Below are 26230 nucleotides of genomic sequence, written 5' to 3' on the forward strand. Positions count from 1 at the left end.
CTTCGCAATTCTGGGTTTTGGCCTGATATCAAGTGATAGGACGCCTTAGATCATTGATTCAGAATCTTGGCTTATTGGAAGGCATATTTGCTTGCCTGTAAGGTCTACAGGTCAGCTCTCCTTGCTTTGTCTGTTGGTGTCAAGGACATAAGTTTTATGTCTGTTGACTCAGGAAGTCACACTTCCCAGCTGGAAGTCAGAGAACAGGCCCACTGTTGGGTTTGCTACTTATGTCATGTGAAGACAGGAGGCTTCACTGGGATGTGTGGGTTAGCAGCTCTGTTGGGTTGCTCTGCTATGGACAAGTGAAACTAGCTTTGTGAGGTGGTGGCTCAGCTTGTCTCTCTAGCTCCTTGGCATTCTGCCAAGGTGCTGGCTGCTGCAAAGTCATTGGTCTGGTATATCCAAATTTCCTAGTTATATTCTGGGCATAGATTTCTGTGAGGTAATCATCGTATAATAAATACCCTCTTTCATTTAATTAGGAACATGTCTTCAGTGGCCAGTGTTCCCCTGAAATGATGCTAAGATTGTTGTATTTTTTCACGAGTTAATGTGTGGGTGCATGATGAGGGAATAATTTATGTGTGATAGTATCTCTACTCACATCCTGTCAGTAACCACTGGTAACGATTTCAATTTTTAATTTCTCTTACTGGTAATTTGAGAAAAATACATGAGATTTATCAGCATTTGATATTTTTCTGAAGAACAGAAAATAGAAATAGAAAAAATTCTCATTAGTTTAAATGAGTTTAAGACCAGAAAGATCATAGGCATCACAGAAAGAAAATGCAGGAATTAAGCTTAGAATGGAACCCAGGAAGACATCTAGTTCCCTCATTGTGCTCCCAAGCAGGACCAGCAACACCCAGTGTCTTGTTTGCTAGATGTTTCTTTCACCTGTTCTTAAAAATCTTCAGTAATGAAGATGCCACAGCCTCCTTAGGGAACTTGTCCCAGGCCTTACTTATGCGTGCTTGAAGGATTGAAGGATTTACTGTTCCAAGGATTTTCTTCATGTCCAATTTAAGTCTTCCTGGTAGTAATTTAAGCCCCAACTTAGTTTACCTGTATCAGCAATGGACATGAAGACTGCTCATCTATTTCCTTTGCATAAATTTCTTTTAAAATACCTTTTTTTTTTTTTGCTTTAATTTTGATATAATGTGATTTCCTCTATTCCCCAACTTATATAATTTCACTAAACGAATCCTGCAACAAATCCATAGGAACTGATTGGACTAAAACAAATAGAAAATTATAGAAAAGCATATGGACTTGATTTCAAAACTGCAAATAATGGAGAATTCCTCAGTATTTCTAGATTCGAAAGATCTTTTTTCCTCCTTCCCTTGTCTCTGCAGGTGTACCAGTGAACAATGCACATTCTATCAAGGGTGAAAAACAAACATGCCCTTTGCCTTTTAAAAGAGGTCAGGCACGTAGAATGAAACATGAGTGTGAGGTCTCTGCACAAGTTCTCTCTGCCCCTGTACTGCCTTTCGTCCCATTAACTCATGGTTGAATGGGAAGATCAGAGACTGACTGCACTACACAACGAGTCAATTTGGGGAGACTGTTTATTTTGTTACTATTTTGTCTCATTGGGGAATATGACTATTTTGTGCGTGTGTATGTAATGATAATATGAAGCTCTGACATTTCAGTATATGCTTGTCAGAGGTCTGGTTGCCCAAAACACAGGCCACTTAGCTGAAACTTTGTCCAAAGACAGATCAGCAATACAGGTGGCATAGGCTGTATGTGTCACCTTCACTTCAGCCATGTATCAGATGCTAGTCAGAGGAATGGGACATGTAATAGAAGCCTTTATATCAGATTTATGTCAACAGAGGATTCCCAACAAATCCCTGCAATTTTCTCTTGGACAGAGTCTACCTTGAAAGTCTTCCAGCAGTCCAGTGCAAAGTAGTTGCAGCAAATGAGAGGATCAGTCTGCATATTTCTGGGAACTTTGAGGAAATACTACATCAATGACTTCACATTGAAAGCTGTTTTCCAGAAGAAACTTTTTTCTTAACTTTTGTTGAAATTTGGTTATAACATAGGGTTTAGATGCAAGATTTCATATCACTGTAAATGCTTTGTGGTCTTTAGCATGTAGCTGGGACAGTGTCAGAATAAGAAAAGATGTAGATAAGCATTGTTTACATGGCAGTGTTGCATTCTTATACATTCTGCAGTAGGAACTCTGAGTGTTCTGCACAGGCCAGTGCAGTGGGCATGTACATGCCTCAGTACTTTAAAACCACAGAAGGTGCATGGCAGTAAAATCCTGCACAGGATGCTTCCCTTGTAGCCTTGCCTCTGATTGGAAGGTGTCTATTTCTCCTAAGTATTTCAGTCCCTGTTCCCACAGCTTAGCTAAATGACCTAATAGTCTTCATAGCAGGATTTTCTCCACTTTCTGTGACAACACCAGAAGTTCAGAAAAATCTTCAGCTTGGTATGGGGACTTTGAGCAAGTTTCTGAGGGGAAATGGAGGATCCCAAATCACCCTATTCAACGTATTCTTTTTCCAGAGGTCCTCTCAGTGGCCTCATATCCAGTCATCTTGGGGATCTTTTCTCTAGTTCTAGAGAACTAGGTAGGGTCAGCTCAGGTCTGTGCTCACCCAATGGTATTTATGTACCCATACTATTCTTGCTCTCTCCTGAGTGCAGACAACTGCCATAAATGCACCCTCATCTCTTGCTCTATGTGAATGCCAGAGGTTTTTTTAACCCAGTGCATTAGAGGGCTGATTTTTTTGCATGCCACTCACTTAGTTCACTCTGTAGAATTCAAGTATGTTGAATTTACTCCCATGCAGATTGTGCGTGCTTTAAAACAGCCATCTCTTTACTACCTGTGAGAGTGACCGAAGCATAAATTACCATAATTTCTATTGTCTCCAGATTCATTTTCATGCAGGAACTCATTGCTCTCCAAGTATCTATTTAATATCACTTTTTTCTTTGCTGAGCATTATTGCTGTTTCTAATTGTTTTCCTAGTTGTATCAGCCTTAATTTGTCCTACTTGAATCTCATTCTTTTTCATGATTGTATTTCTGACTTCTCAACAGCCCAGTGTTTAAGTCTCTGTCCTCTTCACTATTCATAATATCTTCTAATTTAGTATCATCTGCAAATGCAGTTGATGTAACTTTCAGAGTTATTGTTATGTTAAATATAGGACAAACTGTATACTGATCTCTAGCTACTACATCACAGTTTCATGTATAGATTGACACTGCTTTCAGCATTTTTCTGGTATAGGACTACAGAAATTTATTTTGGTGATATTCCTACTCCATTTTTGTTAACGATAGGAAGAATCAGACAAGCAATTTCAAGAGAATGAAATCTCTTTCTTACTATTCTATACTCTTCCACTCTTGTGTCAGGGTTTGGGGGCAGGTTGTGTTTGTGTGTGTGTGTGTGAAGATATGGGGGTGTTTGTTATGCATAGCTGCTCAGTATAGGCTTTCTCCATAATCAGCCAAAAGAAATATACTTCCTAGGCACATGCTCAGACTAAGAGCCTGGTTGGACTTTGACTCTGCCCTCTAGAAGTGCCTCTTTCTGTACTGACCGCAGAGGAAGCAGGTAACAATTACTCCCGCTATATTGAAGCAAGGCCTTGTGAGTACCTGCTGCCCTCATACTGCTTCTGTCCGTGTAACAGATTTGGTGTCTTTGTTTCCCACCTCCCAGTCCTTGTTCAATTTGTGTGCACACGGTATGGTGATGCATATCTAGTACTGGTTAAAGAGATAATGCAGAAATAGTACACCAATAAATTTCACTGTCTGGCTCTAAAGTCAGGTAGAATGGCACAGTGGGAGAAAACGCATGGGCAGGACTCTTGTACCTCTGAAATGTGTCCTTTTTGGAGCAGACATGGAGACAGTTGAAGGTTGCTTTGCTCTTGTACCCCTCCCCATCCTTCCAGTCTTCCATTTGTTGACTGTTTACCAGAACTCTCCTCTGCATGTCATCCATATATTATTGGTAAAAGTTTGCCTTTGTAGATTATGTTCTGCAGTCAAGTATCAATTTTTATAGCATATTCAAAAGTTAGAATACAAAATTAACATTTTACAGCTGGTAATAAATGCTCTGGAGTCAGAGAAAGAATCTAGCATAGCCACATACCCTTTTAATTCTTTCCCTCCTTCTCAAACATTTTATTACCAAATTCAAAATGTTACTAAAATTTACACCACTCCAGTCTCCTCTGCTGTTCATGCGATCATTCACAGTTTGTTTAAGCAAAATTTGAAGTTGCAACCAAAGGAAACTGATAATGTGTTATATGCCTTTTTCTCCCACTTTGTGTGGAGATAAGTGACTTCACATGGTGTAAGGCAATGGAGAATCTGGTTTTAAGTGTGCAATGCAAAAGCCTTGGGGTAAGATTCTGTGAGAGTTGTTGGAAATTTTGCGATTGATTTCACAGGAACTGATTTCAGCCTAGATTCTTCAAGCTAGGACACTGCCCTGGAGTTGGGCCAGACAAGCTTCAAGGAAACATAGAAAGGACATCTTTCGTCAGGGTCTAGCACTAGACGCATCTCATCCAGAACTGAAATCATATGATCAGTTAAATTTTTTAATTGTGTTCCCTTCACATTAAGGGAACTAATACATGCAGTTTAGAAAAGTAACAAGTCTATTAAATGTTGCTAAGAGAGTCCCAAATGAAGAATTGTAATTTGAGCTTTGCAAATTGCAAAAGTGCCAACTGGCTTAGTTCCACTGGGCCCAAGTTGCTTATATTAAAGTGTATAATGGTGACCAAATGAGTGATTTTACAGATAAATTTCAGGTAAACTGTTATCTGTCTGAGGCAAATAGACTTGAAGTTACAAAAGATAACATAATTTTGGACATTTTTATATTCTAGGGTGAGATACTGCAAGTAGTTGGGTGTCTGATTGTGTAACCGACACCTTTTAAAAGGACTTACACAGAGCAGATAGTCCAATACTTAAAATAATTTACAGAGAGAAACTTTTAAAATCACTCCCAGTACAAGAAAGGTACTGAATTATGGGAACTAGTAAAAGGTCATTCTTTTCCTGAAAAATTTTACTGGATAAATTGTTTTAAAATGTGCTGTGTTTATTCTTCCATTAACTTCTCCATCAAATGTTCACAGTTTACATGAGAAAGTGTGAAACTAGATTAAGTATTAGAGTAATGGTGGTTTGGATTTTAGGGTACAAAGTGGTTGAAAATACAGTTAACTTCAGGACAATGTAAGGTAGTGAGTATTGCTAATAATTGATTTTTTTCTAAATCCACTCTTTAAAATTCACCTTGTTCTCCCTTTGTTTAACATGCCCGGTAGGCCTGTATCTTGTCAATATCAAAGTGTATTAAATTGATCTAATCATGCTAATGAAAATAAGCATATCTGGCTTAGAATCTGTTATCCTTCTGCATGACTATACAAGCATACTTTAAAACCATGTGTGGTATTTCATTGCCTTTTTTGAGAAAGTTCAGGAGTTATACTAAAAAACAAAAAATGAGCAGGTGACAGGATATCCTTTCATCCCATGAACTTAATTTTTGGCATTCCGCTCCCATCTTCCCTACTACGACAGACCTGTGTACCACTGTCAGTCATTTGCTTTGGAAATCCCACCAGATGTCCAACTGTATTTCTACATCTGGCCCTTTGCCTTCTCAGGATCAGACTTATTATGATTTATTAATCATCTACAAAGAGCACTGATAAACAATGAATATTTATGACTACAGATGTAACCCTATTGTTTGTGTAAATTATAGTGTTTTTCTGGTAATGTTCTGAATGGCTTCAAGTTTACATAAATAATTCATACTTGTAAAGCCATATGTTAAACTGTCATTGTGAAAAAAAGAAGTGCTGCTAGTTTTCACTTGAACCATATGTAAATATCAAGAAGTTGATTTTAAACAGTGATATAAAGACTAAGCACCTTAATGCCTTTTGCACAATAACAATGCAATATGCTATAACGCACTAGATGCATTAAGATGAATATCAAAGGCAAAATAAGTTTTAAACACAGCAGAGAAAGGAACCATTTTTATTTCTCAATAAAATACAGTGTATTAAATTACCTAAGTTTATCTTTACAAATTTGAATTACAGTGATAGTAGACCTCCAGCCTTTTGTCATTATTTATAAGTGAATGAAGCAGCTTGAAATACTTCCCTGAAACTATTGCAAGAAGCATCAATTTTTTTTATCTTTGAAATGAAAGTAGAATTTTCAGTAATATTTTCATATATGAGACCTTCTGACCCTACCTGTTTACATACTGTACAGCTAATAGTTATCTCTGTAGATAACTGTAGATATAGTCTAGGCACGTGCTGTTGCTGTAGAGGGAAAAACAGTAAGAAATCTAGTTGGCATGTTGCAGCTTACAGTTATTCCAGCAGTACTGGCATGGTTGGGCAAATGGCCACATTCACCATGCTTTGAAGAACCTTGATAACAGATTTCATCTATGTAGTGAAGCTCATATCTCGCTTCGAGTTTAATAATCAGAGCTGGTTTTTATCAAGGTATTCTTTGCATGCATGTGATACAAATGCACACGCGTTTAAGCGTGGTATATACGCACACATATACACGTATATACATATGTATATATATATTGAGAAAGTTCAGAATACAGTGTTAAGACTGATAAGGACTAGAAAGTACTTGGATTAGGGGATCCTGTCCTCCATTCTACCAACACCTCTGTCGACAGAAAAGATGCTAGTGTCTTCTTTTCCACTGGGCTTCCTTGTGCTCATACTTCTAGTATGACTCTCACCGAACACAATAACCATCACATCACCTGTCTGGTCCTGTGGAAGGGATGTGCATGTGTGTATCTTGAGGCACAGGGCCTTGGCTACTCACACATGCTTTCATAAGCCTTGTTATGCGAAAGGCCAAGTGAGCGGCCCGTGTCAGGGCTGTAGCCTGTGAGAGATTTGTTTCCAATCACATTGCAGGGGAAGAAACACAGCTGTGGGATTGACTGTTCCCATTCTGGGTGAGTGGTCTAAGCTAGCAGAAAAGCCAACAGGTGGCCTGATCAGAGTTTGTAAGAACCTGCAGCCAAAATGAAAAATCTGCCTGTGGATGCTCTTAACTGACAGAGTTACAGTTAAATGCCAAGGCTGGAAGATGCAAATAGGCAAATTCAGCTTGGAAATAAGCCATACGTTTTCAACAGCTAGGAATATTAGCGATTGGAATGACCTAATAAGGCAGACAGACTGTTCATCACAGAAATACTCAAGCTGTGATTAGACATTTCTCAAAAAAAATGTTAGTTCAAACAGATTTAGTATCCTTATAGCAAAAATAATCTGAAGGAAGTTCTGTGGTTACAAAGAAGACCAAGACTTGATGGTTAACAATAATGTTGCTTAGCCTTAAATTCCATTAATTTCCGTGATCCTAGTACTGAGCCTTGCACACATTTCTCATAGCTCACCATTCCGCATTGCTTCCACAAATGATTCAGAATTTGTCCGTTAAGCTCCACTGAAAACTGTCGGAGTGTCTGTGCTATTCTGCATGTTTCAAAGACAGCAAAAAGTTTTTAATTAAAGGTTTTGCAGTCCTTCAGCTAGCTCCAGATGAGTCTTGGCAATTCATTTTCCATATGCAAGCCTGAGACAGAACTTTGCCTACAAAACAGAGCCATCTTTACTGTTAAAATGCCCTTACTGTTTTCAAAGTAAGAAGAACAAAAAATGTTGTTGTTCTCTCTGTTAGGTCTTAAAACAAAAGCTTTTCCAGCTCCTTTGGGAGCGTGAAGGTAGAACTCCTAGGGACAGATTCAGACTGGGATAGACACAGGCATCGGCAGATGCCCAGGGTGGCAGCAATTTTGTCTTTCATCTCAGTTTGAGGGGCAGTGGTCCATAAAACAGAATGGAACATGAACTTCTCCAGAGTTTATCGGACATAATTACCATTGTGGGCCACTGCAAGATCCTGTAAACACTGAGGTGCCTTGATTGTGCCTCCTTTTGTGCATTGCCCTGGAATCTACTGTCTTCCAAAACTGCCTGTACTGTGGGCTTTTTCTGGCCCTTAACTTCTTTTAACCTCCAAATAGCTCTGAAACATCCCTTTCTCCTTCCCTTTATCTTATTTCATGCCCAAATAAAAACGATAGGGACCCTTTATTCCAGAAGCAGCTAATTTAATTCCTTGTCTTGAGCCTGCAATATACATGCAGTATTTTCGGTGTTACACAGACACAGAAGAGCCATATTTGATACACAGTTCTTATTTCTAGATGCTCATTTGGGCAACACAGTTTTTACACAATTTAAAACTATTCTTTCTACTGAGAAAACTGCAGTTATAAAAATGAGATTACTTGTTTGATTCTTCCTGGGCATACTTAGAGACGAACTTCTGGATTTTGTCATTGGAAATAGAATTTTACACCTTATTGCTGTTGCTACTTATGCAAGATTTTAGGAAGTCAAGGGAGAGGGGTCCTGGATTCTGTTCTTCCTTGAGCATCTTTTACTAAGTTCCAGTCAGTTATTGCAACTCTGTGCAAGTCCAGTGAAGTCGTTGGGGTTGCCTGGGTGCAACCACGCTGAAGAGGCTGAACTTCAGAACTGAAGTTACAAAACAGGATGCAGAAGAGAGAAAGTATGTTGCTTTACTCCCCAAGTGCAGGTAGAGCTGGCATGGCTGATGGTTAGAAACACCTGCTTTCAGGAGATGTTCTCTTGTGGGAAAATATAAATAAATGACTGAAATACTTGTGATCTGAGCAAACTGGCTGTGGTTTAATTTACAGAGAAACATAGAACTGTTTGTACAAAGCCACTTGGTGCTGTCCAAATGCAGTATATTTCCAGGCTTCCACAACTCAGAGGCCTACCTGAGGATGCGGAGCTGCGCATTTTGGATTTTTGCCATGCTAGGTAAATCATAAGGAAATAAACTGTCCAGCAAAACCTAGATGGTTCTTAATATTATTTATTTTCCTCTCTGATTTTGTTTAAACTATTTTTTATTTACTAATAGGAAAGAGTTGTTTTCCTGCAAGGAACATATTCAACATCACCTTAAATGTTAAAACAGGAATGCATCACTACACCCAGAACAACAACAATTTTTTCCTTTAATAAAATTGTATTGTAGTTGAAGAACTTGAAACAGCAATTTTAAAATATAACTTTTAGTTTATCTTGTTCACCCTGAAAATATAATCTCTTTTGTGAGGTTTTCTCTGCATATAAATGTATGCCTGCAATAGAGGTTCTATTGGGGAACTTTCCACAGCATAACATGTCTGTCATTGAGATTGTTCTTCAGATGATCAGTGCCATTGTGTTATGTCAATAAATGCATACACCTCTTGGACTGCTCCAAATAGATTCTTTCTCTGCTTGGCTGAGTTTTCATCAACCTTCAAGAAAGCTTTTCTGCCCCTGTCTAAAATCCAGGCAATGTCTCGTAATGTATGTTATTGATTAGAATGAGGTATGCGCCTTATGCTGTGAGAAACCTATGAATTAATTCCATGAACTTAGAATAAACCACACTTGCTGCAGTGTGCAAGTGTAATATTTTGATTGCAGACAAGGTGTTCTTGCTACCTCACAGTACAGTCTTTTAGCGGCTAGATGGCACTATTGCCAGACAGTAGAATCAGGTGCGATGTAGAATACCAAGCGAATTTACAGATTTGGTTTTCTTAGCAAGAGCTGAGACAGAAAGTAGCTTTCTACTGCCTACTATATTGATTTAAACTGCAGGACTTGGTATTGTATTTTGTGCCATTCATGCTTTCTATGTAACTCAGTAATATTTTCATCCAGCTTTTGCTTTCTTCTCATGATGGCATAGCAACTCATGCATATTGTTCAGATCTCCCTTTGGCTAAGTGTTACAGAGAATGGCAGACTCATGGCCATCACCTAAGGTTAAAGGAATCACAGAATCACAGAATGGTAGGTGTTGGAAGGGACCTTTGTAGATCATCCAGTCCAACCCCCCTGCTAAAGAAGGTTCACCTACAGCAGGTTGGACAGGAACGCATCCAGGCAGGTTTTGAATACCTCCAGAGAAGGAGACTCCACAACTTCTCTGGGCAGCCTGTTCCCGTGCTTTGCCACCCTCAAAGTAAAGAAGTTTTTCCTCATGTTCAGATGTAACTTCCTGTGTTTCAGTTTGCGTCCATTGCCCCTTGTCCTGTCCCTGGACACCACTGAAAAGAATCTGGCCCCATCCTCTTGACACCCGCCCTTTAGATATTTACAAGCATTGACAAGATCCCCTCTCAGTCTTCTCTTCTGCAGGCTAAACAGACCCAGGTCTCTGAGCCTTTCCTCATAAGAGAGGTGCTCCAGTCCCTTGATCATCTTTGTACCCCTCTACTGGACTCTGTCCAGTAGTTCCCTGTCCTTCTTGAATGGAGGTGTCCAGAACTACACAGAGTACTCCGTATGCGGCCTCACTGAGGCAGCGTAGAGGAGGAGGATAACCTCCCTCGACCTGCTGACCACACTTTTTTTTAATGCACCCCAAGATACCATTGGCCTTCTTGGCCACAAAAGCATATTGCTGGCTCATGGTCAACTTGTCCACCAGGACTCCTAGGTCCTTCTCCACAGAGCTGATTTCCCGCAAGTCAACCCCTAACCTGTACCGGTGCATGGGTTTATTCCTCCCAAGGTGACTGACCCTACACTTGCCCTTATTGAATTTCATAAGGTTCCTCTCCGCCCAGCTCTCTAGCCTGTCCAGGTCTTGCTGTATGGCAGCACAGCCTTCCCGTGTTTCAGCTGCTCCTCCCAGTTTTGTATCATCAGCAAACTTGCTGAGGGTACACTCTGTGCCCTCACCCAGGTTGTTGATGAATATGTTGAACAAGACTGGACCCAGTACAGACCCCTGGGGAACACAGCTAGCTACAGACCTCCAACTAGACTCTGCACTGCTGATCATAACCCTCTGAGATCTGCGATTCAGCCAGTTCTTAATCACCTCACTGTCCACTCATCTAACCCACACTTCCTAAGCTTACCTATGAGGATGTTAAGGGGGACAGTGTCAAAAGCCTTGCTGAAGTTGAGGTAGGTGATGTCCACTGCTCTCCCCTCATCCACCCATCCAGTCATGCCATCATAGAGAGGTATCAGATTGGTCAAGCATGATTCCCCCTTGGTGAATCCACGTTGACCACTCCTGATAACCTTATTTTCCTCCATGGAAGCACATGCATGAAAGAGAAAGCTGACTAGATGGCATGCTGAGCTTCTCTTCCTTCCTTTATCCACTTGTCCTTTCCCATGCACACCCTCTCCTCTCTCCTCTTCTTGATTTCCCCCTTCATTGTAAGAAGACACTGGGAAAGCACTGCCAGAATGTCTGTCACTCCATTGAGCTCTGTTCAACCTGCATTGCCTTCTTAACTGTTCAAAATCAAATGTGATTTTCCTTATGTGTTTGCACCAACACCATAGATGCTAGCGTCCAGGCACTAGCAGCAGTGGCTTCAGGCGTGCCTTTGAGGAGAGACTGGGACCACTCCAACAGACCCACTGCAGGGCACAGCAGAGCCCCTTAGCAAGATGGTGACACCTCCTGGAAAGCGTGTGTAAGAAAGGGTAACATGCTGGCCAGCAGCGAGGAGAGAGGGGAAAAAGTGTGAGAAACAGCCCTGTGAGCACCATGAGCAGAAGGAGAGGAGATGCTCCAGGTGTCTGAGCAGAAATTGCCTTGCAGCACCTGGAGAGATCATGGTGGAGCGGGTATTTCCCTGTAGCCCATGGAGAGGACCACCATGGAGCAGATACCCACACTGCAGCCTGTGGAGGATCCTGTGCTGGAGTGAGTGGATATTCTCTGAAGAAACTGTGTCCTGTGGAGAGCCCACACTGGAGCAGGTTTATCCTGAAGGACTGCAGCCCATGGAGAGGACCTATGCTGGGGCAGGGGAACAGTATGGGGAGGAAGGAATGACAGAGAGGTGCTGTTAGGGACTAACCCCATAACCCATCATTCCTCATCCCCCTGTATTGTTTGGGGAGGAAAATAAAGGAGTTGGGAATGAAGGACTGAAATAGGCACTTGGAAGAAGTTGGGAGGGGGATGAAGTGGAAGAAGTTTTTAGTTTTGTTTATATTTCTTAGCATCAAAATCTATTTTAAATAGTAATAAATTAATATTGTTTTCCCCAATTTAAGTCTCGTTTGCCTGTGATGGTAATTGGTAAGTCACCTTCCTGTCTTTATCTCAACCCACAATCTTTTTCATCTTGTTTTCTCCCCTTATATTGTTGAGGAGAAGCAAGGAGAGTATGGCTGGGTGGGTGTCTAGCAGCTGGCCAAGGTCAATGTACCACAAGAGAAAGGACTATTTTTTTCTGGTCAGCAAGGTAGTATCTTTGGGAGGCAGTCATTTCATTTAGTTATTCCCAGTAATAAATTGAAATTTTAAGAATTGGTTATGCTTCTAAATCTTTGTTCCAGGAACTTATTTTATTGAACTCATCACGCACAAAGTTTTCTTGAAAAGCAACAATTTATGTTAAACAAGTATTCAGGTGCTAAACCTAGGGCTTCCAAACTGACTGGTGATGCTAGATGCTTCTGCATTCGTAATGTGCATGCTGAGATCTAAAAGGGTAAACACTCTAATAACTGCAGTCCTTAAACTCTTCTGAAGTTGGGATCCTTAAATGGATTAATTCTAATGTCTTTTTATGCCTAAAAATATAGGCTTAGGCACAGCTTAGCTTCTGATATTAATCTCTCAATCATTGCTCATTTTCCCTAGTTCTCCTATTTCTGTCCTTTAACTATCCAGTTCTGTTTTACTAAAGAAAAAAAAAAAAGGTGGGGCAAACAGCTATTTTGACTATTTCTTTTTCACCACGGACAACTGATTCATAAGGTATTCCTTAATTTCTCAGTTTTGTAAGTTGCTGAGACATTACCAGGAGTCTTCCAGCATGTAACTTTTTTCTTGATTTGGAAAGCCAGTAGATCATGTCAGAATCCTTGCTATCATTTCAAAATACAGTCAATGTCTTACACTACGAGAAATATTGAACAAAAACCAAACCCCAAAACGTGAAAACCCTTAGTCACTTTGCCACTCATGATTTGGATTCGTGATATATGAAAGTTTCATTTTGATGAATGATTTCTTGTTTTCCAAAATTCCTACTTCTAGTAAGATTTTTGCAGTAGTTGTTTTGGTGATTTTTCCCTCTTACTGGCCTTATTGCATAAAAACAATTTTGTCTTTCCACCTCAGTATAGTTATGAAAGATTTTCTTCTTTCCTTTAATCGCTTTGGCTAGCATTAACTCATTCTGCTGGTTTACTTGTTTAGTGTTTTTCCCCTAGTGAAATTGTTAGACACGGTGTCCTTCAGGCCTTCTTGGAGTATAATCACTTAGACCTTCTTTATGTCCTGTATAATTGCTGAGTGGTAAAAGCCAAAATGAAATGAAATGCATCTGTGCTTTCACAGAAATGCTTTTTAAAGTAGCCTTCCAGCTAAATGAAGGACTCCATTTATGTACTGTATGGAGTATTTATGTACTGCATACACTGGGCCAAATTATTTGTGCTTCTGCTTGGGTTTTCTACGACCCAGTCCTGCCAGCATTCTCCCAAAACAGACATGTTTAACTTGTCTGTTTGAACAGCTGAGCTGAGAAGAGGGGATGCTGAGCGCTACTACTTCCCACAGTGTTTGAGACACCACCATAATGGCAATGGATGTGTAGATAGGATCATGTCTTCAGTCTAATTCCACATCCCAGTAAACTCCATAAGAAAAGTCACAGCTGCATTTCTGCACTTGGAGTATACACTGTATTCCTACTGCTACTTTGGGAAAGCCTTTTACAAAGGCATAATACTCCCAGATCTTTATTTTTACCTGGGGACAATTGTGCCTTAGAGATGTTTTATTTGAAACCTTTGACCTGAATTCTAATCTGATTTAAATTCATTTAAATTCATAATAACTCTGGGTTAACTCCAATGTAAGTGAAGTACAAGACCATGGGATAGCAACGGTGGTTCACAGAAATGCAAACAGCAGCTGGCTCTGTGTCCTTAGTTAATTTGATTATATAGTTTTAGTTTAACTTAAACAAAGTAATGACCTTATTATTATTTTAAGAAACCTATTTTGAGAGGAGGGAATCATATTTCTTATATAAATCCATTTTCAAATATCTTCTTTAGATGTACAGGTTCCTAGAGATGGAGTTGAGTTTGTGTGGGTAGGGTAAAGGCATACTATGTTTCACTGATCACAGTTGCTTTAAATTACACAGTGAAGAGATGTTGTTTGCACATGAAGAAAACAAGGTTGGCAGCAGAGATCACAGAGGGGGCTTGCCTTTGTAGTTTCTCTCTTCTATAGACCAAGTGCCAGCAGAAGGATTGGGGTGTCTTTGCAAGAATGATCTTAGTGGCCACATCTGGTTAAGGTAACCATTAGACAAAAAATCTGGGTTCAATGCTAGTAAGCATTCTTTTCATGATTTCTGTCTTAAGCACTATTCTTCTGAAGTTTCATAAGAAGCAATTAAAAAAAAAATGGTTGAATCTTGCTTTGCCTAAATGTAAAGTAAGGCGAATCTCAGTACTTTCTCCTGATATCATGTAATTTAGTAAGAGTTGAATACATTTTTTCAAATATTAAAATCATAGTTACATACGATATTTTCTGATTTTTGCAGACATTATATATATGTTTTATTTACCCTCTTACCCACTTTTCTCTCAAATTAAAGTCTGCTTTAAAACATCTGTGTTTTAAATCTTTTAATCACCTTCAAAATTACAACAGGAGTAGGGGAATTGAGAACGTTTTTCAGTAACAGATCTTACTAAGTCTTAGTATTTGCTGTTGTAGAGTTCTGTAATGTCTGTTATTTTATCTTTGTGTTTTGTCACAGAATGATAAGAAGAAGCTGACATGGAGTGACCGTATGCCTGGATATGCAGCAAACTTTGGATTGATTTTATTTATGGTAATATAATCTGCATTTCTCCACATTTATTAGGTGTGAGAAACATTGCAATGAGCATCTTGAGTGGAATCCTAAATTAGTGTTCTCAAAGATGCTACAGATCTGAAGAGAGCTAGGGTTATAACCTACAGTTCGTGAGAATTAAGTGTCCTACTAGGAAGACTCGTAGACCTCAATGCCTCCCTCCAGCTTTACCCTCTTTTTCCAAAGGCTGCTTATGAGAGGGCTGTTGGCTGGATGACTTGCTGTAACGACAGCAGCTTGTTGCTAGATGTTGTCTCTCCCACAGGGTTTCTGCTCCATCCTCCATTATCTTATGAAGGGAAGCCCACTGTGTGTTTGCTTATGTGCACAGTATTGCATATGCTCCATCAGAATGACGTTCAGAAGCATTGAGCCTGCTGTACAGGTGACATGCAGGTGACATAAATCTGTTGCTGAGAGGTATTTGTCCAACACACATTCAGGGATGGCCTATCCTGTAGTCAAGGAAGACCATGGTATACAACCCTCGCTTGAGAATAAGAATAAGGTGTGCAGGTCAGCCAACTGTGAAGTGCGGACACCCCTCTCTTAGCGAAATTTCCAACAGACCATAAACACATCATCAAGCTGCTAGACTTTGTAAACAGCAATAGGAAAGCCTGGCTAATAAACCTTAAATTACATTTTCAAGGATCCCATTATCCTTCTGGTTACAGAAATTACTGAATGAAATATGCCGGTTTACACCACAGGAACATCTGACATGGGAAATTTACTTAGGGACTAAATTATTTTAAAATACCTCCATGTATTTCTAATTTACTTGAATTTGCATATACTGCAACAGATATCCTGTGAAGATTTAACTTCTTTTTCTGGCAATCAAAAATACTGTATATTCACACTGAACTCAACTTAATGTCTGCATTTTTATAAATACATGTGTTCATATTTATGAAGATATGCGTATTGTATATTAAGTATATTTTCTGTACATATTAGGTGTGTCATTCGTATATATATGCACTTACAACACTTTGAGTGAGTTTATCATCCTGAGGCCATACCAAACATTTGCTTTTTAGACCAAACTTCTAACTGGCATCAGTTGGGACTTTGCTTAAAGTAGTGTATACTAAGTATGACTAAGAGCATAGCCCTGATTTAGCTTTTACAAGTCATTCTTTTGCAGGCAAGGTGCTTACATGTGCTCTTGACTTTAACCACATGTTTAAATTTCCCCTAAGCATGAGCTTAAAGTGCTTTCCTGAGTTATATATGTATTACACTCCCTGTTTACTGTAACATCTCACAGACATTTATAAAGGTAAAATGTAGAGCTCCGATTCTTCAACTTCTGTTAATGACTACTGGAACTATGCTGGCTTTCACCATTTGGAGAAGTGGCCACAATGACTTTTTTAGAATCTTTTGAGCATTAGTAAGATGTAAGCACCTACAGGAGACAACTTAACAAACCATGTGTGAAATTCAAGTCAGATCTTGATGAGGGAGAGCCAGCTCTGCTTTCCCACCTGAAGATTACAATCTACTCTTTACTGTATGTGATGTTTCCTTTTTTTTTTTTTTTCCTTTTTCCTAGATTAGTTAAACAGGGATTGGAAACACCAGATTAAAGTTCATTGTCAGCCTGTGCAATAGCATTGCACCGAGGAAACTAAATTGGTCTCATCTACCGCCATTATTATTATTCACACAGACTAATTTTTTAGCTGTAAGCACTACGTACATGATAGGTGATGAAATCTTGAATTTACGTGTGTGTGTGTGCACGTATACAGCACACAGACATAGAAGTCTCGGAGACGGATATTCACAAATATGTGCTGCAATTTCTAATGCTTTGCAGAAGTGATTGCTGAGTTTTTAATACTGCTTTTTCCAGGCCCTAAAGGTCTGGTGGCACAAACCCATAGGCATTTTCCATTAAGATGTCTACATTGCTATAGAATGATGATGCCGTGTTCTGTCCCTCCCTCCCCCAGCTTTAGGTGCCAGGCTTTCCCTGATGATTCTTGAAGCTGCTAACAGTTTTCATATTGTGAAAGCTTTTCTCTTTATTTTTCGTCTGTGTATTTCTTTTGTGTACTTCACATTTGTGAATCCTCTTTCAAGAACTGTGTTGTGTTTTTTTTCTTTCTGGCTTTTCTTCTGTCTTTATTAAGCTAGGCATGTTGTTTGTTTCTTTAAAAGCGCAGGTTGAAAAAAGTGTTGGGTTTGGTTCTCTTGTCCAATCGGTCTTGGTGTTTTACACCACCAAATAATACCAAGGAATATTTTACACATTTATAGATGCTTTAAAATCTGGTCACATTTCTTTTGTTGTACACAAAGCCTTACTTGACTGGAGAGAGGGTAGAAGATCCAACCTTGATTTAAGCAATGTCTTTTGCAGGGATTTTAGAACTGAATTTCACCAGTCTTATTTTTCCCCAGTAAGACCAGTGATACCAGAAGGTCTAGGCTCAGCTGGGCATATACAAGTTTGGCTTGTGTGTGACTAGCAATAACATATATTTGAAGTTATATATTTGAGTTTAGAAACTCCGCATTTAGCAGGTACATGTTGTAGCAAAGATGTCCCAGTGTGTGGTGAAAATGGTGATGGCTGCTGGAAGAGAGCAGGATGGCATGGAGCAACGCCATCACTGGAGACTTTTTTTGTGTTCATTGTGTTTGGCTCAGTCAGAGGAAGGAAGAAAACCAATTAGTGTCATAGCACGGGAGTTCGGCCTGTTCCTTCTTTTGGACCCTATTGCCCTGCTCTTATTCACATGGCATAATACTTTAGAATAGCCCCACTGGGGAGCCAAAGAACTGTTTGGACATTAAATTGTTATCCTACTTGGATAAATGTATCAGTCTAGCCCAGGGGGTTTTATAGCTTCCTTCTCAGATCTAGTATGCTTTCCTGTTTGTCTTCATTCATACCAGGCTCAGTAGGTGACCTTTTCTGCAGCCAATTTTCACATCTGTTTCTAAGCAATTCAGTCCTTGACAGACTAATTTAGACATTCGGCAAAGAAACTGTCTGCCATAGTAGGGGATAGAACTGGCCAGATGAAATGTTGACAATGACAACAAAACTGAAAGTAGGCACCTGAATGAAAGTTGACCTTCTGATCTGGAATTTGGGCAAAAGAGGTATTTTCAGGAATGGAAGAAATGGTGTGAAGATAGAGGAATCACTCCCTCTCAGTCACTGTCTGGGGAGTGAGAACTATGCTCTCAGTTACTGTGCAGTCCTACAAACTCTCCTCAGTTTTCTTTTGTTGCTGGATGCACAGATAATGAAGACTCCTAAAGGAGTGTTTTTCCATCTGTGTCTAAGCAAATGTTTAAAAACAGCTGGGCAGCTGAGGATTTTCTGAAGCCCTGGTGCTTTTGCAAAACCAGTATCTTTGTTCTTTAAACAAATAAAACATATTTTTTGGGTAGCTTTAAATGTCTTGCTATGGCACTGTGAAAAGGCCACAATAGTGCAAGCCTCTGATAGTATCTGACCTTCCAGTGATCTTTCTCATTGCTATACGTCCCTTAAATCCTTCTGTCAGGTTTAAAAATTTGCTGTTCAACTTCCATGACCTGAAATTTTTTCTTTCTCTATTTAGTGATAACTGTCCTTGATGACTCTTCTTCCTGTACTGTTAAGATATCATTTCTAAGTAGAAGCTTGTGACGGAGATAGGTGTCTATGGAGGTCCAGAGAGCTCATCATCTCCAGAATGATACATAAAAGTTTACTTTGCTGGTTTTCCCTGTTCACCACCATAGTAAAAATTTCAAAGAAATCCACAGGGGAAAGAAACAGAAAAAGAATATTTGGAAGGTGATTAAGAGGAAGGAATCCGTGACCCAAACTGAGAAAAGAGAGGTGACTGCAGAGGTGGAAGGTGAATTAGATTACTGCCAGGTGGTGCTGTTTTGTTTTCTCTCTTTATTGGGGATATTACTCTCTACTGTAGAGATTGCTTCTGCAATGGGCAAGTTAGCTGAAAGTACTGGTGTTTGTGTTCCTGCACCACTTCTGTGACAGCAAGAGCTGTGCAGATAGTTCAACATGAATCAGATTTTTGCCTGCATGTTTTGTAGGCAAGTCAAAAGAAAAAAGACAAAAACAGGCAGAAAAATTAGGACTGTTTTCTCAAGACAATGAAAACTATAAAAGGAAAGGAAAAAATATTTTATGCCATTTGAACCATTTCATTCAAAGTGGTTTATGTTTAGTTTTTTTTCTTTAGACCCATATTTGAATGAAAAATGTTAGCATAAAGCAAAAACTCATCATTAAGCTACATTTCATTTAAAGTTAATGAAACATTTATTTAAAAGGTAAAATTTAGAAATTTTACTAGATCTGACATGTTATTACTATTTTCTCACAAAATGTATTTGTGAATTTCATCTGATATCTCCAGGACTTTCTCCAAATCATTATTTCTTGGTATGTTTACTAGTTCTCCATTAAAACAAAATGTGCCCAGTTTTCATCTTTAACCTTTAATGTAGCTCTGATTCTTGTTCTGTTTCTTTTGCAATAGCACTTTTTCATAAGACAACCTCCGTCTATATACAGGAATTCAATAAACTATTGCTGGGTCATTAAAATGAACTGGTAAATTTCCTTAAATCTGTGTTGTGAATCTGGGCCCCTAGGCCCATTGCAATAATTGCAATAGTCTAATCTTTCATATTGAGGTAGTCTCTTTTATCTGAGGATCTCAAGATGTTTTACCTAAAATGATGAATGTACATTGGAATTCTTGCCAAAGGCAAAAATGAAAGAGAAAAATGTACCCTGTCCCCCTTTCCTGCTATGGCTATGAAAATTTGCTACTTTTTTATTGTTATTTTATTGATTTTTTTTCATAGTGGAGTGGGGGTTTTTGGAAACCAGAATACCACAGCCCTGTGAAATTCTAATTCTTCTTGTGGGAATTTGACCTTAAGTATCAAGGCTGACTTTCCTCATTTCATGGGTCAAAGCCTGCCCATGAAGTATGCCAGGATACCAAGTGATTTCTGGGACAGAAATGTAAAGTGGAGCCTTAGTAACCGTGTTTAGGTCAGTCTTAAAAGAATAATAACAAGGAGATTCTTTTTTTAATTTATTTTTTAATTTGTGGCAAAAGTTGAGCAAAGACGATTGGAGAGTTAGGTGCCACTTCTTCTGTGCAGAGGTGAAGCTGTTTCAGCCAGTAAAGCCCATTTGCTTGACTGCGTGTACATGTAGGCCCTTCGGTCCCAGCCATCTGGACCTATTGCCAGAAAAAAGACCTTGCTTAATACCTGCATTTGAACCCAAACTACCTGCGTTTCACCAGTACTGCACGGATAACGTGCAGAGCTTTAATCACAGAGGATATGCACATCTTCAGGAATTGTGCCAGTTCAGAGTTCTGCATATATTTTCTTCATTATGTCCCTGTTAGAGAGTTTTGAATTCTCACATTTTAATTTGATTATCCCTGTATTATTGAGTTGCTGTAAGAAATAACCATACAATACCAATTCAGGGAACAAACCCAACATATCCGTCAAAGCTTCTGTTTAAATGCAAGTATCAAAGTTGAACTAATCTATCTGTACATTTCTTTGCAGATTATGCTGACGTTTTCAGCAGTGTTTGGTGTGATTGTATATCGAATCACTACAGCAGCAGCTTTGTCGTTCAGCACAAATGAGACAACCAGGTCAAATGTTCGAGTGACTGTGACCGCAACTGCTGTCATCATTAACCTTGTTGTGATACTTATACTTGATGAAATTTATGGAGCTGTTGCCAAATGGCTGACAGAAATTGGTAAAACTATTTCACCACATTCCTCATTAGTACATTACATGTATTGACATGAGGGTATGCAAAGAAGTCCTAATAGGAATATTTCCCACTGAAGAGTGCCAGTGAAAATATTCAGGCCTATGGGGTAAGATGCTCAGACATGCCTTTGTGAACTAGAGGTCTAAGCTGCAACATGCAGTGTGCCACTAATAGGACTAATTAGCCCGGCCATAATGCCATGTTAAAGCAGCTGTGCTATTTCCAGGATCTCAGCTGGTATTTCTGTATTGCACTGGCTCTGTGCCAAGATCCACTTATCTTGAGCTGATTGAGAATTTTTGACCTGGTATGTATTTTGATATATATCTTTACCTCTAGGACCTTGGTTTACTGAAAGTCATTGGTTTGTTTCAAAGATGTTGCTGGGTCTGGCAAAGCTACACTGTCAAGTGCTTGCCATGTTATTTTCTGATGTGTTTTTTACCGGATCCTTACCATTCAAAGGATTTCAAATGCTTGCCATGTTATTTTCTGATGTGGTTTTTATCAGATCCTTACCATTCAAAGGATTTTTTTACCATTATAGGTGCATGTCTGAGCTGGACTTTTGATAATAATATGTATTTCAGTTAGGGGTTGAACTTTTTTTTTTTTTTTAATGCATGTCATTTTATTGTTACAAGCCTGGCAATGTATTTAAGTCTTTTAAAGGAGAGTCAATCCTTTGATTACTATAGGGGTTTAGGTTGGAGTTTTGTTTTGTTATATACTTTATGCCAAAGATGTTTACTAATAAGGGTTTAGTCTGGGATTTTGTTTTGCTATATAAATTAGGCCAAAGGTGTTTCCTGATAGGGCACTAACATGAGATTCTTATAGCTGTCATAAAGTTTTGTTTCCCACATTTTTATGCATCACTTCTAATTCTAGATGCTTCAAAGTCTAGGAACATAAAGTCAGTTATTCAAAACACTGAAAATCAACCAGCAACCACAGATGCCCTTCAGTGTAGCAAGTGCTCTACCTGTCATTTTGGGCATCTAAACTTAGGCATCCAACTTAGAAACTCTCTGTTAATTGGAGCCTGACTCCATCACACAAAATTGCAGATTCCCTCACTGTAGAACCTACAGTGATGTGAAGCTGGCTGGAACTAGCAGACTTCAGAATAAAACCTTGGGAACTCTTAGGATTTGCGCTTCTTCTCCCTTTCTCAAGACACTTTCAAAGTCACAAGTGAAAATATCCATTTTAGTCCTACTTTCTGAAGAACATCATAAACCAAAGTTCTGTAGTTGTCATAACAGAGGTTCAATCCTGAATTTTTGAAATATGATCCCGTGGTCTTACCAGTAAGGATAGCCTGATAGTTTACATTAAGTTCATAAAGTATTTGAAAGAAATGAAGACAAAGCAATTCATTTTCACAAAATGCCACCATATGGGGTTAATTTGTTTGTTTCTGTTTGGAAGCAGCTTTGGGAAGAATGGAGCAGGGTTACACAAATGAATTGTGTTCGAGTAATGTAAGGAAGCTTAGCCTTACTGTCTGGGCCAAAATTGTACCCAGATTTTCACCTTTCATATAACTGACAAGCTACTAGCTGTGTGTGGCCTGATCAATCCTGTCCATTGCACCTGCCCAGGTAAGAAAGGGCACAACTATTAAGGCATGACACTGCTGTGTGGAAAGGGTAGGAAGAGATGAAGGTGAGACTTCACCTCTCTGGCAGTTTCTAGGCAAAAGCTGGGAAGTTTAAGCCGCTACCATTGCCTCTGTGGGGAAAGCGTGGAAAGAAAATCTCACCCCTGAAAAGGTGCATCACTCTGATTTGTGAAAGAAACAAAAATTTCTTACTTGCAGATTATTGTCCCCTTGTAATTTTGCATTTAATTCTAATCCTGCTATTTTTATTTAGGCACCATTCCTAATTAACCATCAGGTGTTTTGTTCAAGAAGGATCCAGTCTGAGTAATGTCTAGTGCTACAAATTACATGAGTTACAAAGTTCATTCAGGCAGTTTTTTCCAGTGTTAGGCTCAGATGCCAACTGTAGTCAAAATGTTTAAAAAATTGCAATTCATTCATGCTGATAAATGCTCCTTACCTTGTGAACTTGCATTTTGCTGAGCAGAGCAAAACATACTCAATTCTCTTTTCACACTGCAGTTAATTGACAAGCTGAGGAACACACTTGTTGAGCTGGAGGAACAGCTCTTCATAGCATAAGTTTCAATTCCAACACCAAACATACCTGAATCTTTGTTCAAGTGAAAAATTACGTCTGTAAGCACGAGAATAGTACCACTGATAGGAACTGATTCAATCATAGGAACAAAGTAATGGATCTGCCTCAATACCTGCTGAATCAGTGGTTGGGGGGAAAAAAAAAAGTAGTAGTTTTGTTGTAATCAATAAAGAGAGCTTGTACAGGATGCACTAGGACTCCATGCACCCCTCGCGAACCCAGCTAAGCAGGGCACTGATGTCCCCTTATCTCAGATCAGACCAGCAAAAGTACAGATTATATCCTGACATTCTCAGATTGAATAGATCACATTCAGTAACCAGGTGGTGTGTGTCAGACCTGACTTACAGCTCATTTGCTCACCTGTAACTTCACTCAGGTCAAGGAAGAACCAGTCAAATGGGGACAAAATCAAAACTAGTCATGTTTGTGCCTTATAAAGGCAGCAACTCCTTCAGTAAACTAAGGCCCATGACAGATAACTCAGCTTATTCTCTACCTGGAAAGTTTCAGCTGTCCAATTTTGGTGTAACATGCTGCACCACCAACTATATACTATGAGTGTGTCATTTTTTGGGGGAAAGTTTTCTCTCTTACTAGTGCATCTATTCTGGCTGGAGGCATTCCTTGTATAGCAGATTCCACAAGCTAGAGGACAAATTCTATGAATGCCTCTATTGGTATGGTATAGTATATCTGAGTGTGGGGAGGGAGTCAAGTGCTGAGTGAATCTCTGGAGCCATATATGGTGTGTAAATCTTCATCCAGAGGCTGAGCTCATCTTTGTGGGAGTTCTCCATAAGGCAAAGGCTAGGATTCTTCTCCCTCAAATTGAAAGCTGTACCGCTGTTATTGCATATTCCCGTTGCCCTGAGCTGTTGTCCTGGGGATCTATCCAGCATATAGGGTCATCTACAAATTGTTCAAATCCTTTGAAGTTTTAATTAAGCTCTTCTATATGTATAGGTGAATGATGGCTTAGGGATCATCAGATTGTGTGTTGACCATTTTATGAAAGTATGGTTAAAATATCACAAATAAAGCTGGGCAATGGGGACTCATTAGTTTTGCTGTTCCTTTAGTGCTCAAATAAATACCATGCTTCTTTTTTCAGAAAAAAAAAACAAACCTAAAGCAACCAAAACACCCAAACTGTGTCCCAAAACAAAATTGTACAAGTACAGCAGTATTTTCAGTGAAGTCCTTAAGCCAGAGCTCTGGCTTAATTTTCATATTATTTCATACTTCTATTGTTCTACATAAATTCAGTCGAGGACATACCACAATAAAATTAGCTGCTTTCACATTAGTTAAAAGCTCAGGATGAGCATGGCAGTATAAGACTTTAACCCATATTTAATCTTTAAAAGAGGATCCTACTGTCAATTTGAAGAGCCTCTGTTTTATACCTATATGTTCTGTTGCTAGAAAATTTCTATGGAAATTGGAAATAAATCTGGGAACAGAGTAGTGAATATTGAAAATGTTTAAGACACATTTGTACAAGTTATCTAAAGAAGTCTAGAAATGTAGATTCTATGTAGTGAATGGAGAAGCATTAGCAGAAATTTGCATTTATTTTGCATGACAATTAACAATTCACTTATTCACAATGCCTTATTCAGAAAGGTACCTAGTATTGTGTTTAGCGTTAAGCACATTAACAATCTCATTATAGAAAAAAAGGCTTGTACACACAGAGTTAAGAAGGCTTTTAAGATGTTTTTTCTGGACAAAAGTCTTCTACTTTGCTTTCATCATTCATGAATTGAGAATATTAATGCTTTGTTATTTCAGTTGTGTAAGCGATATACTTACATATGTTAATATATCTAGAATCATAGCATGGTTAGAGTTGGAAGGGACCTTAAAGATCACCTAGTTCCAACCCCCCTGCCATGGGCAGGGACACCTCCCACTAGATCAGGTTGCTCAAAGCCCCATCCAGCCTGGCCTTGAACACCTCCAGGGATGGGGCATCCACAACTTCCCTGGGCAACCTGTACCAGTGCCTCACCACCCTCAGAGTAAAGAATTTCTTTAAATATGCTTATATACATTAAAGCCATTTATAATGCTTTAGCTTTATGCAATTGTATATCAAGATCCAATTATTTTTTTCTTCAAACTCCAGAAAGCTGGTAGGAGAAACTTCTAAGTATATAGTAATTCTACCTATGATTATTAATAATAACGATATATACATTATGCTAATAAAATATATTTAATGCAGTAATATATTTAATAATATAATAGATGTCAGAGTAAATGACAAAGGAGGTCTGTGCTAAGATTTCACAGATGCAACATGAAGAAGAGGGAGGTGATGTGGTCTGCCCAGGTGTCTCAGCAAGACAATGAAAGAGATTGGAAAAGAAGTGAGGTACTGTCAGGTCCAGGCCAGGTGTCAGGATCCGTTGGGGTTTTTGCCACCAGGGTATCGGATAGACAGCCAAGAGCAACTTGGTATAAGCTGTCAGAAGCCTATCAGAGAATCAAGTTCATTATGGTGTCTTTCTTAATGTTTTTATCAAAGAACTTTCCATTTCCATCTGGAAATTTGGAAAGACACTCTGGAAATCAGGAGTCAGTGACAGAGTTAGTGTGAATGGTACAAATAAAAAGTACAAAAGAGAAAAAAAGCAGTATGAGCTCCAAGTTTGAAGTTTGGTTTTGTATTTGGGGATATCAGGGATGTTTATATATTTACAATTGATTTCTCTGGTTTGCTTCCCCCCCCGCCCAGAGGTACCAAAAACAGAGAAAACCTTTGAGGAGAGACTGATTATGAAGGCTTTCCTACTGAAGTTTGTGAATTCTTATGCACCGATTTTTTATGTTGCCTTTTTTAAAGGAAGGTAGGATAAATGTCCTTTATATATAGATATTTAAGTATACCACTTTCACCAGTTAAAAAAATATCTTAAACAGGGTTGTCTAAAGCTTGCTTTTGAATGGCAGGGCATGATGTTGAGTACTGCCCTGTCTTGCTTCTAAGTACAGCATTGTTCTGAAATGCAACCATTTTAGTTTTCTTTCTAAAATAAGAATAATGCACACCTCAAAAAATAATTCCTTTTAGTTTAAAAGGGGGTGTTGCATTTATGAGTGAATGGTAGTACTGACAGGTCTTCACCGTCCACGTTTTA

General features: G+C 39.0%; 1 protein-coding gene across 1 annotated transcript in view; it reads left to right on the top strand.

Moving 5' to 3' along the window:
• Positions 1–26230, top strand: part of ANO2 (anoctamin 2, calcium activated chloride channel) — a 182006-nt gene that overhangs the window by 122912 nt on the left and 32864 nt on the right. The window contains exons 16-18 of the mRNA XM_009887457.1: positions 14982–15044; positions 20652–20853; positions 25828–25939. Of these exons, the coding sequence (XP_009885759.1) occupies positions 14982–15044; positions 20652–20853; positions 25828–25939 (377 nt within the window). The remainder of the gene's footprint in view (positions 1–14981; positions 15045–20651; positions 20854–25827; positions 25940–26230) is intronic.

The sequence above is a fragment of the Charadrius vociferus genome, unplaced genomic scaffold (genome assembly GCF_000708025.1).
Source record: "Charadrius vociferus isolate BGI_N301 unplaced genomic scaffold, ASM70802v2 scaffold116, whole genome shotgun sequence".
NCBI classification, from domain to species: Eukaryota; Metazoa; Chordata; class Aves; order Charadriiformes; family Charadriidae; genus Charadrius; species Charadrius vociferus.